Here is a 16,869-nt window from a genome sequence, read left to right on the forward strand (position 1 = left end):
AGTGGGTTGTTACATATGTGTAGTTACACAAACATTACAGCTGTAGATACCAATGCGTACTTACACTGTGGTTACATACTACATACACATCTAGTTACCATGTAAGTACACAGGTATTAGGGCCACTTAATATAAAGTGGGACCGGCCTGAGAGTGAGTACATTTTTAGCAAATTTTCATTTTGGGGTGAACTATTTCTTTAATAATAATAATAATAATAATAATAATGTTTTCAACTGAAATTTGACTCTGTACTGACACTAAATACACAAAATTTACAGTAAAGCACATTAAATACACTGAGAAATAATTGTCCACATGAGCAGCACATATTATACTGTACTGCAGGCTGAGAGTGAGTACATTTTTAGCAAATTTTCATTTTGGGGTGAACTATTTCTTTAATAATAATAATAATAATAATAATAATGTTTTCAACTGAAATTTGACTCTGTACTGACACTAAATACACAAAATTTACAGTAAAGCACATTAAATACACTGAGAAATAATTGTCCACATGAGCAGCACATATTATACTGTACTGCAGGATTGTGTGACTTGTTTTGCTCAGGTCTCCTATTCGAACACTGCTCCATAGAGAAGCAATCTGGCACTATCTGTTTGAGATTTCACAAGGGAGTCATTCCCAAACAACAAGTTAAAAGTCTGCACACACTTCGTTTCTATGACCTGAATTGGCCAAAAGGCCAGAATAATTAGCTGATTAGATATACTGTATATGGCACACAGGAGCTCTTCAGGAACAGGCTGAACTTCATGAAGGCATGTACATTGTGATCACCGTTTAATGAACATCTGTGTATTTTCTATGTGAGGACCCAAGCTCACAATAGACATGAATCTTTGGCATCAGTTTGTACACTGGACACTGAGTTTCTTTTGCATGCTCCCAAGTGTTTTGAGACTGTGTTTAACTGGCACAGGGCAGCAGACAGAGTTTGTCTGGAAAAGAGTCAATGCGTCCCATAGTCCTCTCTGAATTGGAGAGTGTGAATCTTCACTTCCAAATGTCCTGGAATGCTCAGCTTTTTAACAACTTTACAGAACTAGCCGAACAAAACTTGCATGTCAGAACAACAAAACTTCATCTTAGTCAATGGCTGCTTTGTCAATTTCAGCTTGTTGGCTCAAATATATCGCAGTGGTTTTGCTGAATCTTTTGATTCCCAGAGTAAGGACAACTGCTGTGGTGTTATTAGTCAAATGACAGAACTTGGATGGGCTCTAAACTCTTTCGCTAAAGCTGTGGTGGTTCTGTCTTCCTCTATATTCACTCGCTTTGGCTCATACAGCAGATAACTGGCATTGGTTCAGACCACATGGCCTTCTGGTTCAATGGACAGTCTTACCTGGCCAGGGTGAGTGACGCGTAGCTGTCCTGTGTGAAAGCTGTGATTGGAAAGTACAGAGCCCACAGGACTGTCACTCCTGTTCACCTCTTCTAATGAGAACTCTACTATCATTAGACTGGCCCAATGCATGTCATTTTCTCCCCTCCTTGCATCCTTCTATCCCCTGTCCTCTAATTATGCATCTGTGCAACAAACCTGCAAAGCCCACAGAGACATTTCAGCATCACAGGCCCCTTCAGCCAATGACAGAGTTTATATAGTGAAAAGAGCTCTCACGTAAACAATAAACCTTGCCATTTTTTGCCGTGTAGTACTTCAAATGTATTGACATTATTAAATTCATATTCATTGAGTGTCAGAAATAAAACTGATATTTGTATTGGTACAACTAAGCCTAAAAACATAACTAAAATACCAATTTACCTCAAAGCAACATTGTGTAAGATGTTGTATGTATTGAATTATATTTATTTTTCTTGCTGTTCTGGCTTTTTTGCTTGTTTTAAAATCTAACACATATTAAATCGATCTAAATTTATCAGGGTTCATCCTTAAAGTGTTAGTTCACCCAAAAATAAAAATTAGCCCATGTTTTACTCACCCTCAAAGCATCCTAGGTGTACAGTATATGACTTTCTTCTTTCAGACGAATCCAATCGGAGTTACACTCTTAAAAATAAAGGTGCTTCACGATGCCATAGAAGAACCTTTTTGTCTAAATGGTTCCATAAAGAACCTGTAACATCTGAAGAACCTTTCTGTTTCACAAATGGTTCTTTGTGGCAAAAGAAGGTTCTTCAGATTATAAAAAAAGTAAGAAAGAGATGGTTCTTTAAAAAACCTTTGACTGAATGGTTCTTTGAAGAACCAATATACACCTTGCTAGGTGTACTGCGTTAGGCTAACCGAGACTTGTCATTTGCGCTTATATGCTTTTATTGTCCTCATTTGTAAGTCGCTTTGGATAAAAGCGTCTGCTAAATGACTAAATAAATAAAACTAATAAAAAAAAAAAAATCTAAGACTATTAAGTTAAGTTTTCAATTAGGGTTGAATGTGTGTATTTTGTGGCTGATATTTTTATTATTTTTTTTATTTTTTTTTGCACTCATATATGGATATTTAGATACATTTACTGGAATTTTTTTTATAAAAGTATAATTTGTAATTATAATAAAGTAAAAGTATAATTTATTTGGCCTTTAATGTATTGTAGAAGAGACATGAAAGTTTACAGGGAATGGGACCAGAACAAGACCCATACCAGTCTTGATCCTGAACCAATGATTTATTGTACATATGTGCTCTCGTGTGTGCCAAATTGCAATATACTTCCTTTTTTATTTGGCAGATACTGTTAAGCAAAGCAACCTAAGTACAAGGCATACATTTTATCAGTGTGCGTGTTCCCTGGGAATCAAACCCTGTGTGCTCTACCAGTCAAGTTAAAATGCAGCACATATATCACAACAAACAAAATACAAGCTGGCATTTTGGTAAGCCAGTTACAGTAACACTTTGACCCTGTGTTTGTGTTCCACTCAAATGACTACAGTTATATTTTTCTTTCTCGACACTGTGGTGTGTTGTCAAACAACGTGTATTTAATTATAAACAGTTCAGTGCTTAACACACGGGTAGACACAAATCACACTCTCCATATATTTCCCTGCTTCAACTTCCCTGTCTTTCTCCCTCTCTACTTCTCATCTCCGTCCCGCAGGAGAACTATTATCCACCTCAGTCCTCCTGGGCCCAATTACAAGGCTCTGTGTCATCAGAGGTGTTCAATTTTACCTTACTATACTATTGTATTAACTGTACGTTTGACTGTGTTTATGACTGTATGCACATTTGTATGTGAATTCATGTGTATATGTGTGTGTGCTTAGATCTTGTATTGTAAAGGGATATTCTCCATTTCAATTCATTCTCATTTATGTCATTCCAGACCTGTATGGAACACATGAAGATATTTTGAATGTCAGTGGGGAACAGAACAACTTTGAACATCATTGATTTTCAGACCTTTTGCAAAATATCTTCTTTTCCACTGCAAAATATGATTGTCGCAATTTGCGATCACACTTCCCAGACTGAACTTTTATGTCCAATTTCCAAGTTGTCACTTAATACAACTAAACATTTCAAGTTGACTAAACTATACAAACAATTTTTTACAATGCAGAAGACATATATGGAAAATTTGCAGAGAATTTGTGCAGGATATTTTTCACTGTAGCATGCATCCACTAACACACTATAGAAGGGTGTCGTGTGACCCGTGCCCCCTATATCCACCTGCTGTCAGCTTGATTACAGGAAGCCGGGGGAGTATGGAAGTGCATATCCGTGCACTGCACCTTTCAGAGATTCCCACTGCTTCTGAGAATCCAGAGCACTTGTATTCTCCTGATTGTGTATTTGCAGCGTATTAACCCAGTTCCCCTGAAAGCTGAAGCCACAAAGTGTGTGTGCGTGTGTGTGCGGGTGTGTGGGGATCCCAACCTGCCTGTAACAGGTGTGGTCCCTGTGGGTCCAATCAGTTTTAATAAAGCCCTGGCGGTAGTGTTTGCTCTACAGGAATAGGCTGATGGTTGCTCTACCCCTCTCTCAGGTATCAGCAAGTATATCTGCACTGCACCATCTCTCTGATTCAGCTCTGAGCGCTAGCAGTTTTATAATCTAATTTACTGAGCATTTACTCATCAGCCGTGTGCTGCTTGCACCCAAGGTTCAGCAATCAAATGAATGGGAATAAATGAATAGAGTGATTAATATTCTTTGTTTAATAATTCACACACGCATTGTTAGCATTATAAGCTTGTGACTGTCACGGAAGGAGAACTAATGTTCAGAACTGAAGTTTTTACATTTTTTAAAATCTGGATGACATAACATGAATCTTTTCCCAAAAGCACTGAGTCCCATAACATTCTTACAGCCACAAGGGTGTATGTACATACAAATGATGTATCTCCAGAGAGCTTTTATGTGCCTCGAAAGAAGAAATCTTTCTTTTCAACAAACAGGAAAGCAACTGCAGCTCAATGATACATGTCAAACTATATTACATGTGGCCATAAGATAAATTCACAGGTGCCTAGAATTATTTGTTGAGATTTAAAGGGGTCATATGATGCTGCTAAAAAGAACATTATTTTGTGTATTTGGTGAAATTTTAAAGAGATTAACATGCACACACGCTGCTGTTTTTTAAATGTATTTGCTCAATCATTTTTCAAACTTTCTTGTTTTTATAATAAAATGCTGTTTGAGAACAAAATGGTTTCTGATTTCTGTTCTTTTTTTTATTAATTAAAATGCTTTAAATGAAATGAGGGTGTAGTTAGTGAATTATAATAATAATTTTGAAAATGTGATTAACAAAATAAATGTACAAAATTGTAACAGCTCATAATGAGGAAGGTTGCAACAAAATACTCTGAGTACACAACATTAATTTACAATTTGGTAATATGTTGTAGATTTCAAAATGACTTTTAGTTCCTTCTAGTTTTAAGTAGATAAATGTAGGAACATTATATCAAATTTTGAGAGAAACGTTTTTAAAAACCACCAAATTACAGACATTGACACAAAAAAAGCGTTACAACCTTTCCCGGTCAAAAAGCTACACAACAATAACTGAACTCAATTAGCTTGACTCGAAGGAGACATAATACATTGTGGGCTTTAGCTCTGAGCCAAGTGTCAAGTTCAAGCTCATTTAAGCTTCTGGACACCTCATCTCGGCACGGAGCCCGTACACGCAATGCGCGGGTCAGTCATCAATTATGAAGAAGAGAAGCGACACGTTCGACGGAGGTGTAGGAGACTGAGGCTCACATTTCCCCATGTGGAGTCATGCTTATGTAATCAGGTGCTATTTCTCTCACTGATTTAGTGTGAGTGCTAAAGCAAATGAGATTTGCTCCCGGCCCACTCGCCCAGACAGTGTAGGAGGAGAGATTTTGAACAGGGCCAAACCGGCAGGTGATGGAGACGAGATCATTGCAGTATGTGATTAAGGAGAAGCAATGACATGCAGCTGGTTTTATTGAGAATGGGATAAGAGCAGTTTAAAAAGTGCTAAACAGCTAATCATATAAGATACAGATAAAACAAAGAAATGGTTGGAAATGACAGAAAGGTGAATTGGACGGTGCTAACAGATAAAGGCATAATGGAACACTAGTTAATCACTTGATATAGCTATAGAAACTAGTTCTCCTAAAAATAAAACTCAATTTTTATTCACGCTTTTCATTTCAAACACTCATAACTTTATTCCGGAAACAAGAAAGGACTTGGGTCAATTACATGAAACTAATTTTTTTGTCCTGTCTATCCGTAACTCTTATCTGATGAGCATGTTTTTAATTTCTGTATTAATTCCATATGATATTTGTCTTGATTTAATGAAGAAAAATCCTGGTTAAAATTATTAAGTGAAAAAATTACAGTTTTTGAAAAAGAAAAAAAAAAGAAAATAATTTGGAATAAGCAGATTTTTATAAATAAATACAAATATTTGAAAAACATTTTTCTGCAAAGTCAAAGTCATGCGATGCAACCAACATGTAGAAATATGGGCTGCATCTATTCATAAAACAGTAGGTGAAATGTACCCAGATGAGAGTATGGACGCAGCCATGCAGGGAAGAAAAAAACAAAAACAAAAAAAATCAGGAAATTATATAATGGAGAGGAGCAGACCCTGACAGCATGTCAAGCTCAAAATTCTTAAAATATCAGGTTTAATTGTTTCAAAAGAGCAGTGCTAACGTTCTTCAAAACATCTCCTTTTGTGTTCCACAGAAAAAAAGGTCATATGGGTTTGGAACAACAGAGGATGAGTAATTTTCCATTTTCAGTGAACTATCCCTTTAATATGACCTAGAGATATCAGACACTTTAAGTTATACCGCAATAATTCACAGTTCTATATCCTCAAACTAGAGACACAAAATATCTCCATATAAATGGAGTCTGTGCAAGCTGGTTAGGTGGTAAAAGATTCAGAGAATGACACTATATTTGTTTTCTCTCTTTGCTCGCTGGCATGGGGCAGTGTGTGTGGCCGGACTCCAGGGCACTGCCTCTGGTTCAGGGCGTCCCGACACTCTGCCCTCTGGCTGCTCTCTCTCGCACAGCCACAGAGATCTAAGAAACCCCTGAGGAATGCTTTTCAACCAGCCACCCTGCCAACCCGTCCTGGGCTTGCACCACGCTTTATAGCAACCCACAAAAGGATATGGAGAAGAAATGAAAGGAGCAGGCAGGAGTGACATTTAGGAGGGCTGTGTTGACTAATTCTGCATTCCAATCACGGCTGTGGCTCGTACCCAGCGAGCCATATTTTTGGTACGCTGCATTTGTGAAATGCTCTTTCTGTCTGCTGCATGAATTTAAGCACAGTTAAGATAAATCGATACGATAAATCATTTCATATGACCTTCACAGCCAATAACCAGTGAAATCTCAAACCATCTTACATTCTAATGCTAATCTTCTAACTCTGAACAATATTTTCGAATTCTGATTCTATAGTGTATGGAAAGCTCTGTAAAGATGTTTTTTCACTCATGGCAACATTATGTTTGTTTTTATGATGTGGTGTGCTCAAGTACACCGAAAGACACATTAAATTGGCACATTATCATTGACACAGATCCATCAGAAAACATCATCCCACTAACTGCTCTGTAGTTCAGTGAGATAAGAGTCATTTTATTACCTTTGCCCTTTAACCTTGTTCTGTTGGTAGCCACTGGCCAATCCAGCCTGGAATGAAAGGGTTTGTTTAGTTAAGCAAAGCTTTAAATAAGATTAGCCATAACGACTCACAATCACTATGGGCCTCTGTGTATTCCAACTGTTCATTGGCTGCATCTGTGACTCATGAACAGGCAGCGATATTAACTGGAAAAAAATGTCCCTGCAAGCTTTGCATGTATGAAAGGAATTCATGAAGAAGCCCAGAATGAAATGATACCTTCATGTCAAGTCAAATTTAGTTGTATAGCACTTTTCACAATATATATTGTTTCAAAGCAGCTTTACAGAAAACCATGATGTTAATATCCTCATGCTTTCTAGTCTCATTTAATAGACACAGCTGGGTGAAAATAGAGTTGACTTTTTGAGAAGATACAACCAATTAAGCAGTTATGCTATACAGCCCTTATGTGAGTATACTGTATGTGTGTGTGAATAAAGTTGGACATACTTACATATCCAAATTTATATAAAAAGCCTTCAGTGTGAGAAAGTCGGTAGAATCTTAGGTAATATTTTCTCCTTTCATTTTCCTAAATTTAGCCAAATCAAGAACTATTATAACGTCATGATTTTACTTATATTTATCTTGCTCAATGGGCCAAATTATCTGATATTTTAAGAGATTTGTTGAAGTCTATGATAATATTTTCTTTTTTGCATGTTCATCTGCATGTTCATTGAACCACACGACTTTGATTTGGTGGTTGATTTCATAACTATTTTTTTTCTAAGAAATAAAAATAAAAGATTATGCCAAATTACTTAAACTTGCAATCTTAATGCAATCTTTTAATGAGGCTTTTTCCCCTTTATGGTGATACCAGGACAGGACAGGATTTTTGTCCCCCATAACACTTTTAAATTAAAAAGGCCGCCTGTGGTGAATCGATGCGTTTTTGTAAGAGAAATATCCATATTTAAATAGTTATAAACAGTTGTCTGAGGGTGAGTATTTGGGTGTTTTTGGGTGAGTCAAATAAACGGCGCCAATCCATCATAAAAAGTGTCCCACACGGCTCTGGGGAGTTAATAAAGGCCTCCTGAAGCGAATCGATGCATTTTTATTTTTTTAAATATGCAAAAATATCCATATTTAAAACTTTGCAAACCAGTGAGTCGCGTTCCAGCGGATGACATAGGATGTTGGCGTAGTGTAACTCCGATTGTATTCGTCTGAAAGAAGAAAGTCATATACACCTATGCATACATATCTATGCCTATGATGGCTTGAGGGTGAGTAAATTATGGGGTAAATTTCATTTTTGGGTGAACTATCCCTTTTATACAAAAATTAAAATCAGAAGAGTATTTGTGTCATAAATTAATAGATCAAAAAAAAAAAAAAAAAAAGAGCCATGTCATTGACCAAAACATACATTTGAAATAATCCAACCACATGATTTTCAAGTAGGTTTCAGGGTGAAAAATACACACACTGAGTGCTGACACCAGTGTTTTGCTGACTTTTCCAGCAGAATGGCTGACACATCTCACATAACACCTGTAATCAGGGGCTGCCAGCAGTGCCCCGGGGACATAAAGCAGCATGGTGATCCCCTGCCGTGACAGCCGTCCTTGTTCCAGCTGACAGGTCCGTATGCGGGGCATGGGCCTCTGTGTATTCCAACTGTTCATTGGCTGCATCTGTGACTCATGAACAGGCAGCGATATTAACTGGAAAAAAAATGTCCCTGCAAGCTTTGCATGTATGAAAGGAATTCATGAAGAAGCCCAGAATGAAATGATACCTTCATGTCAAGTCAAATTTAGTTGTATAGCACTTTTCACAATATATATTGTTTCAAAGCAGCTTTACAGAAAACCATGATGTTAATATCCTCATGCTTTCTAGTCTCATTTAATAGACACAGCTGGGTGAAAATAGAGTTGACTTTTTGAGAAGATACAACCAATTAAGCAGTTATGCTATACAGCCCTTATGTGAGTATACTGTATGTGTGTGTGAATAAAGTTGGACATACTTACATATCCAAATTTATATAAAAAGCCTTCAGTGTGAGAAAGTCGGTAGAATCTTAGGTAATATTTTCTCCTTTCATTTTCCTAAATTTAGCCAAATCAAGAACTATTATAACGTCATGATTTTACTTATATTTATCTTGCTCAATGGGCCAAATTATCTGATATTTTAAGAGATTTGTTGAAGTCTATGATAATATTTTCTTTTTTGCATGTTCATCTGCATGTTCATTGAACCACACGACTTTGATTTGGTGGTTGATTTCATAACTATTTTTTTTCTAAGAAATAAAAATAAAAGATTATGCCAAATTACTTAAACTTGCAATCTTAATGCAATCTTTTAATGAGGCTTTTTCCCCTTTATGGTGATACCAGGACAGGACAGGATTTTTGTCCCCCATAACACTTTTAAATTAAAAAGGCCGCCTGTGGTGAATCGATGCGTTTTTGTAAGAGAAATATCCATATTTAAATAGTTATAAACAGTTGTCTGAGGGTGAGTATTTGGGTGTTTTTGGGTGAGTCAAATAAACGGCGCCAATCCATCATAAAAAGTGTCCCACACGGCTCTGGGGAGTTAATAAAGGCCTCCTGAAGCGAATCGATGCATTTTTATTTTTTTAAATATGCAAAAATATCCATATTTAAAACTTTGCAAACCAGTGAGTCGCGTTCCAGCGGATGACATAGGATGTTGGCGTAGTGTAACTCCGATTGTATTCGTCTGAAAGAAGAAAGTCATATACACCTATGCATACATATCTATGCCTATGATGGCTTGAGGGTGAGTAAATTATGGGGTAAATTTCATTTTTGGGTGAACTATCCCTTTTATACAAAAATTAAAATCAGAAGAGTATTTGTGTCATAAATTAATAGATCAAAAAAAAAAAGAAAAAGAGAGCCATGTCATTGACCAAAACATACATTTGAAATAATCCAACCACATGATTTTCAAGTAGGTTTCAGGGTGAAAAATACACACACTGAGTGCTGACACCAGTGTTTTGCTGACTTTTCCAGCAGAATGGCTGACACATCTCACATAACACCTGTAATCAGGGGCTGCCAGCAGTGCCCCGGGGACATAAAGCAGCATGGTGATGCCCTGCCGTGACAGCCGTCCTTGTTCCAGCTGACAGGTCCGTATGCGGGGCCGGAGCGGCGACAGCACCCGTGTAAATACAGGCAGGAGTCTCTGCCTCTGGGGAGATAATGTTATCTCCAGAGTCAAGGAGTTCTCCCATCCCTCCTTCACAAAAACCCATCCCGAGAAGCATACGGCATCTCGCCCCCACACCTCCCCTCTCACCCTGCCTACACCACAGTCCTGGCACTAACTCACCTCTGTCAGGTCCGCAGGGACATGTCGAAGAGTGCTTTTGTGGTGAAAACAGAATACGTGAACTGAAGAGGTTCACTTACTGGTTGCTGGATGGATGGATGTGTATGAATATATGCCCTTGCCATAACCATAGCATTGTGGGGCATAGCTAGTTGGGATTACCATTCCTGCTTTTCCCTGATGTTCAAGGAATGTGAATTACTCCACAGATTCAGAAGGGTCTCTACATATGACCTCCAACAGAAGGAGGCAGAGCCGATGAAATTGACTAAGCCTCCCTTCCCTTTTTTCTTTTTCATTAAAAAGAGATTTTAAGTGTGAAAGTATTATTTATTTAGCCTCGAATGCAGTGGATTTTCACAGCTATTCAAGTCAGCTGGATTTTTCAAGGTGGGAGGCACAGCAAGGAAATTAACTTGAAAGAAAATAAAACACAAGTAACTAAAATGAGCATTTCTTGCCTATTTTGTCTTTGACTGCTCCATGTGAACGCCTTCTATTGTTTAAAACAAAGATGGCCATCCAAAAGCAAGGGACAATGCAAACTATAATACACACTATAAACTATACCAAAGACTACTGAATACCCTTAAAGGGACTTTGACTACCATTGTCATTGAATAGGACCAGTCTATATGCCAGTGACCGTCAATTTAGACATGCTTGACACTCTTTGACACCTCATGCTAATGTAAAGAGAAATGCAGGCTAGTCTGGGCATGATTTTACTGTTTCGACTGTGTCAATAATCAAACCGCTCTGACAATAAATCACAAATAGCCACGTGAAAAGGGACAAGATGGATTCCCGTTTGAGTGTAAGTGGTGTGAAGGAGAGATTTTTTTGTGACATATTTAGGAGGAACTTAAATGAGCAGAACAATCAAAATACAGCCTTAATATCCAGCTAGCTAGTCAATGGGAATTTATTAGAAAATCTTTGCCTTGAAATTGACCGGCTAAATTCTAGAGAACACAAACTTATAGTCCGTGAAGTACTTATTGAGGTGTGTGCTTCTGAATGTAGACTAAAAAGTTTTGCCGTTTCTAAAAACTGATAAAAAATGTATCAAATCAGTACCACAATGGCCATAAATAGTTTGCTTATTATTCTCATAATGGCTTTAAACAAACAAAGAACGTTGTTAACTAATTGTACGTGGAATTTTGAGGAACAGAAAAAAAAAAGAATTTAGAAAAACGCAAACATAATGCATTGGAAACAATGTCAATTTATTTAATATGTATATAAAAACTCATCGTATGCAAAAAGCAATAGATTGAAAAAAGTTGTACAGATTGATCTTTTTATTCAAGTACAGAATATATTTTGTTTCAAGTTGCATGTTATAGTCCAGGGGTGTCAAACTCAGTTCCTGGAGGGCCGGAGCCCTGCAGAGTTTAGATTCAACCCTAATTAAACACACCTGATCCAGATAATCATCTCCCTCAGACTTATTTGAAAACTACAGGGTTTGCGTGTTGGAGCAGGGTTGGAGCTAAACTGTGCAGGACTGCGGCCCTCCAGGAACTGAGTTTGACACCTGTGTTATAGTTCATTTCTGAAAGAATCGATACAAGTACACTTCTAGAACAGTCATTGCCTTGTAAGATTGCAACCCACAATTCATGCTAAATCTGAGACTAACGTATTACATTTTGAAATGTAGGAGGGCACTTGTGGGACCCTTTGCACTCTCAAAGATTATCATAAAAGAGAGAAAATAAATGATGAGTCTAAATCACTGGGCAACAAACTGAGCTAATGTTTAAAAGTGCTTGTGCGGGGTTATTTTGTCTCTGGAAATGATTTTGTGAAGCACTTTGGCTTGTTGCATCCCTTTTCTCTCAAATCTGTTTTTTGTTGTTGTTTTTTTGTTAGAATTATATAAAGTATGACATATACGAAAATATCAAGTTAACTAAAATGAATATATTAGATTGATTAATATCAATAATGAACAAAATGTCAATATCCTAAATAACCACATTTGTCCCACAACAATATTTATCCATCTTAAGAAAATTTCCAACAAAAAAAAAATCAAGAATTCAAAGATCAAGAGTGATTATAAATGAATCAGTATAGGTTCTTACAAAATGCAAAAGAAGTGCAAAGAATAATTACACATAACCTCTCACATCCTCAGTAATTCTGCATGCTAATGTAGCAAAACAAAAGTCAATAAGTCTTCAGACGAGCAAAGACAGTGCATACGTATTCAGACATGTTCACAGATATGACTCTGCTCTTTCCCAGAGTTGCATCTCAGAGAAGAATCCCTCACAAAACCCATAGCCATGATCCAAGGTAAGTGGGATGGCTTGGACCTCCTCTTTAATCTCCCAAGGGTGCTGCTGATGCTGGTGAATTTGATCTGTGAACATTCCCTCGCAATATTGCGGATGGACCTGTACCTGCTGGTGGTGAAAGTCCTCCATGTTGCATCCCATCATGCCGTTCGCCTCTAGGTAAGCACAAGCCTGTTCGTCTTCATTGCTGTAGCCAGGCCCGTGCTGGTTCTGTGAAGATTGCTCCATCTCACATCCCAGCGAGCTCAGCGCTGTGTTGATATCCAAATCCTCAAACGTGCTGTCATTCCCACTTAGCACATCGTCAAAAACAGACGCCAGGTCAAAATCTCCTCTCAGTATGTCTGAAGTTTTGATGTCGGTGGTTAACAGAGGGCTCTTGGAGACTCTGGCCAGCTTGCTGCCTCGTTTGGGGAAGACTTGCTTGCGTTTGTTTCCTGGGACAGGTCCTTGGAAGTGGACCATTCTCATTTGTTGGCTAGTCTGATTGCACTGCGAGTCGTATGAGGAGCTGGGAGAGGATAACATTTTGCTCTGTCTTTGGGTATTGAAGTTTGTGGCAGGCATTCGCCGGCGTTTGAAAACGCCATTGACAAACATGTCAGCATACTGCGGGTCGATTTGCCAAAAGCCTCCTTTTCCTGGCTCGTCTTTCTGCCTGGGCACTTTCATGAAGCACTTGTTCAGGGACAAGTTATGTCGGATTGAATTCTAAAAGAAAAAGAGAAAAATCGGTTTATATAACAGTTAAGAATATAGGGATAGCAGGTTTTTAATATTTATATTTTAAATTGAAACAAATTATTATGCAAATTGAATTGACCTGTTTGAATACAGAGCCAACATGTTGGTTAGAGTGTAGAATATAAATGCAATAACTTCTAGTGACAGAAGACGACAGCACGCATAAAGGTCCCTATAAAATCCCACTGTGCAACAGGTAGAGGTGTCCTATTTCATTGGCTCACTGTCTGTGTGACAGAGACAAATGGGGGAGGAGAATGTTGCGTGTATAGGAGAAGAAATGCGGTGAATAAGGCCGATGTTCTCTAGTAATGCAGCGCTCCTAGTTTCACATGATCAGTGGCTCCCTTAAAGGGGTCATCGGATGCAAAATTCACTTTTGTTGTTGTTTGAACATAAATGTGTGTTGGAAGTGTGTGTAAACATCCATCCTATAATGATAAAAATCCACCCAGTGTTTTTTTTTAAAATCCCTATTTTAAAATCCCCTGAGACTCCTGTCAGAATGACATATTTCTGCACAGGCCCCTCCCACGATAGTTGATTGACAAGGCCATCTTACCTTAGACCCGCCCTGAGTGAGCTGTGAGCTGTCCGCCATTGTGTCGACTCTGGTGCAGGGGAAGACAAGAATGTCTCCGATTAAGCGATTGAGGTGTTTTGTTGTTGGATGTAATAATGAATATAGCAGTCGTCATTTACTCCCGACATCTGAGCCTCTGAAGACGCAGAGGATTAGCTTTACTTTTGTTTTGAAGGGAATGCGCTGATCCCGATCTGCCTAAATGCGTCTATGTTCGCGCGAATCATACGTGATCCAGCTTCAGCTACAGAAGAAGTGAGTATAAGGGTTTTTTATGGATCTTTGCAAATCGCCTTTCCTAATATGTGCTAGTAAGCAAGTTTTGCATCTAAAGTAAACAATACTGCTGGTCATCCCACAGAAGAGAGGGGCGGGGTCAGCAGAGCTCATTAGCATTTAAAGCAACATGGACTAGAATGGCTTGCTAAAAACAGAGCTCATTTTGACAGGGTAAAAAAGGTGTTTTTACTCTACCATTGAGAAATTTTAACCCAAGTATGTTATAGACTTTTCATTAAGACCCTAAAGAATATATCAAATGGGCAACTTATATCAAATGGGCATCCGATGACCCCTTTAAGGATCCCTCATTATGGAAGAAGGACTCAGAAAACCTAGTGCTCTTGGGTATAGTGGTCTCAGCTTCCATCATCAGTCACCCTATCTTAACTATAGATGAGTGCACAGGATTGTTTTGGTAGTACTGTATCGACAAACCATGGTTGACGAACACTAATTAATAGTGTCAATTTGACTCACGAATGAATGACTCTTATGAATTGGTCCTTTTGGGTGAATCAGAAACATACAGTGAAATATACAGATGGGGTAGTTCGATTATCAAACAAATGACTGAAACGGTTCTTTATAGTGAGAATCAGAACTATGTAAATGTAGTACGATTATCAAACGAATGACTCTTATGAGCCGGTTCTTTTTTTAGTGAATCAGAAACATACAGTCACACAAGTGGAGTCTGAATCCCGAACATGACTCTTTTGAGCCGTTTTTAGTGAATCATATAAACCTTGAAATTGAATAAATCGAACAGCAATTGATTATTTTTATGTTTCATTCAAAAAGTTTAAAAAGTAAACACTTCTTATAAGAGATGCATTAACTTTGTTATATCTGGTCTGGAAAATTTTAATAGAAAATTAAAATCTAAAATTGGCTTAATTAGCAAGATACTGAATAAGATCATTTTAACTGAAAGAATTGCATTTCTTTTTTCCAAACACAAAATTACTAAAAGAATCGTTAACAGAACCGTTAAGAAACCTGAATCGTCGTTAAGAGGAATCATAATGGTCGGTGCACCTGAGGCTGTTTTTCTTTCTCTATTTCAATGCAGAAAAAAAACATTAAGTGATTCTCAAAGATAAATAGCCTAAATGATCGGTGAAGTTACCTGCCAACTTGGCTCCGCGTATCTGTAGTAGCAGCAATTCTCCGTGATCCAGCTGTATATGGCTGACAGAGTGATTTTGGTTTTGTTGCTAGCTTGCATTGCCATGCAAATCAGAGTGGCATATGAATAGGGTGGCTTCACATGGCGGTTTGTTTTGTAGTCTATTTCCTCAGACGGATTTGTTTGCGTCGTTATGTAGTGTCCCGCTTGCTGGAGCGCGTATGAATTCGCCAGACTGCTGCAGGACGTTGTGGGATTCCCAGGTGTTTGTGGCATCCCTGCGGCGGCGGTATCTCCAGCAGGTGGGCTGGAGGGCGAGTCGGTGCCCCCCAGCTGGTTTTTGTTGTAGAAGAGGTGTTGCGGATGGCAGCCGGAGCTGGGAGTCCGCTCAGGATTGGCACTGAGGATGGAGAAGTTCTGTAGCCAATGCAGACTGGTGAGACTGTCGTCAAAGTGAACAGAGCCGCTGACACTGTCCTGATCCTCCGGATGAAGCATCATCCATTTCTCTTTGAATTGATTCGCTATCTCGGGACTCACTAACACTGGCATCGTGGGCACGATTTAGTGTTTCTGAAGAAACAGATCTGTAAAACAGACAGCGTTGCTTGAAATTTCCAAAATAACAGTTCATAAAAATGTAGCAGTGTGTATTTTGTAAGCTTATATCCACCACAAGGTTAGGCAAACGAAATCCCTCAATTTAAATGCCTACCTGCGAAATGAAAACACGACGAAGACCTTGTCGGTTTGACCTAGCGGTGAATATCTCTCAGTCCGTTAGATTCCGCCCGTTCGCCTCAGTGCAACAAGTGCAGCAGATGCACAAAATCAGACATGTCCTGATATCGACTGTGTAAAAGTATCATTCCAATCCTGTCTTTAAGAAAGCCATGTAGATACACATTTACGGTTTCGCAAGCGAGTGAATACGAGAGAAATGAGATGTAGGTTTTGCACTCTGCCGTTTTGCCTGTTTCTTAATAGCCCTTTAAATGTCGACGCTCTCTGATTGGCTGAGAGCTCCAGAGTTCAACATGTCATTGTCCCTCGCGAGGAGCGCATTCAACCACACATCCGCGCAAAATGTGACAGGTGCTCATTTTCTTGCAATTATAGCAATTTATTGAATGATTAAATTAAGTATTCTTTTTTTAAACCTCGTGAACTGACACATATTTCATTATTTAAATACAGCCCATAAACTGATACATTATTGTTTTTCGCGATTTATTTATTATTATTATTATCAGCATCGTTATCATTTTTAAAATTCTTTCTCGACATCAATTTTCCTTTTAACTTTGCTTCATCATGTCTGGAGTGAGTCG

The 16,869-nt window shown here is 38.3% G+C and overlaps 1 protein-coding gene across 1 annotated transcript; it reads right to left on the reverse strand.

The window, feature by feature from the left end:
• Positions 1-11,974: 11,974 nt before the first annotated feature.
• Positions 11,975-16,491, reverse strand: LOC107554021 (forkhead box protein J1-B-like). Its single transcript, XM_016236372.1, has 3 exons — positions 16,254-16,491; positions 15,539-16,125; positions 11,975-13,511 (listed from the first exon to the last, which is right to left on the reverse strand). The coding sequence occupies exons 2-3, from the start codon at positions 16,088-16,090 to the stop codon at positions 12,720-12,722; spliced, it is 1,344 nt and encodes a 447-aa protein (XP_016091858.1). The 5' UTR covers positions 16,091-16,125; positions 16,254-16,491; the 3' UTR covers positions 11,975-12,719.
• Positions 16,492-16,869: the final 378 nt, after the last annotated feature.

Source organism: Sinocyclocheilus grahami, unplaced genomic scaffold (genome assembly GCF_001515645.1).
Source record: "Sinocyclocheilus grahami isolate Dianchi unplaced genomic scaffold, SAMN03320097.WGS_v1.1 scaffold490.1, whole genome shotgun sequence".
Classification (NCBI taxonomy): domain Eukaryota; kingdom Metazoa; phylum Chordata; class Actinopteri; order Cypriniformes; family Cyprinidae; genus Sinocyclocheilus; species Sinocyclocheilus grahami.

Coding starts and splice junctions, on each gene's coding strand:
- LOC107554021 (XM_016236372.1), bottom strand. CDS start 16,090: ATGCCAGTGTTAGTGAGTCCCGAGATAGCGAATCAATTCAAAGAGAAA. Junction 13,512..15,538: donor ACGCGGAGCCAAGTTGGCAG/GTAACTTCACCG, acceptor TTTTTCTTTTAG/AATTCAATCCGACATAACTT.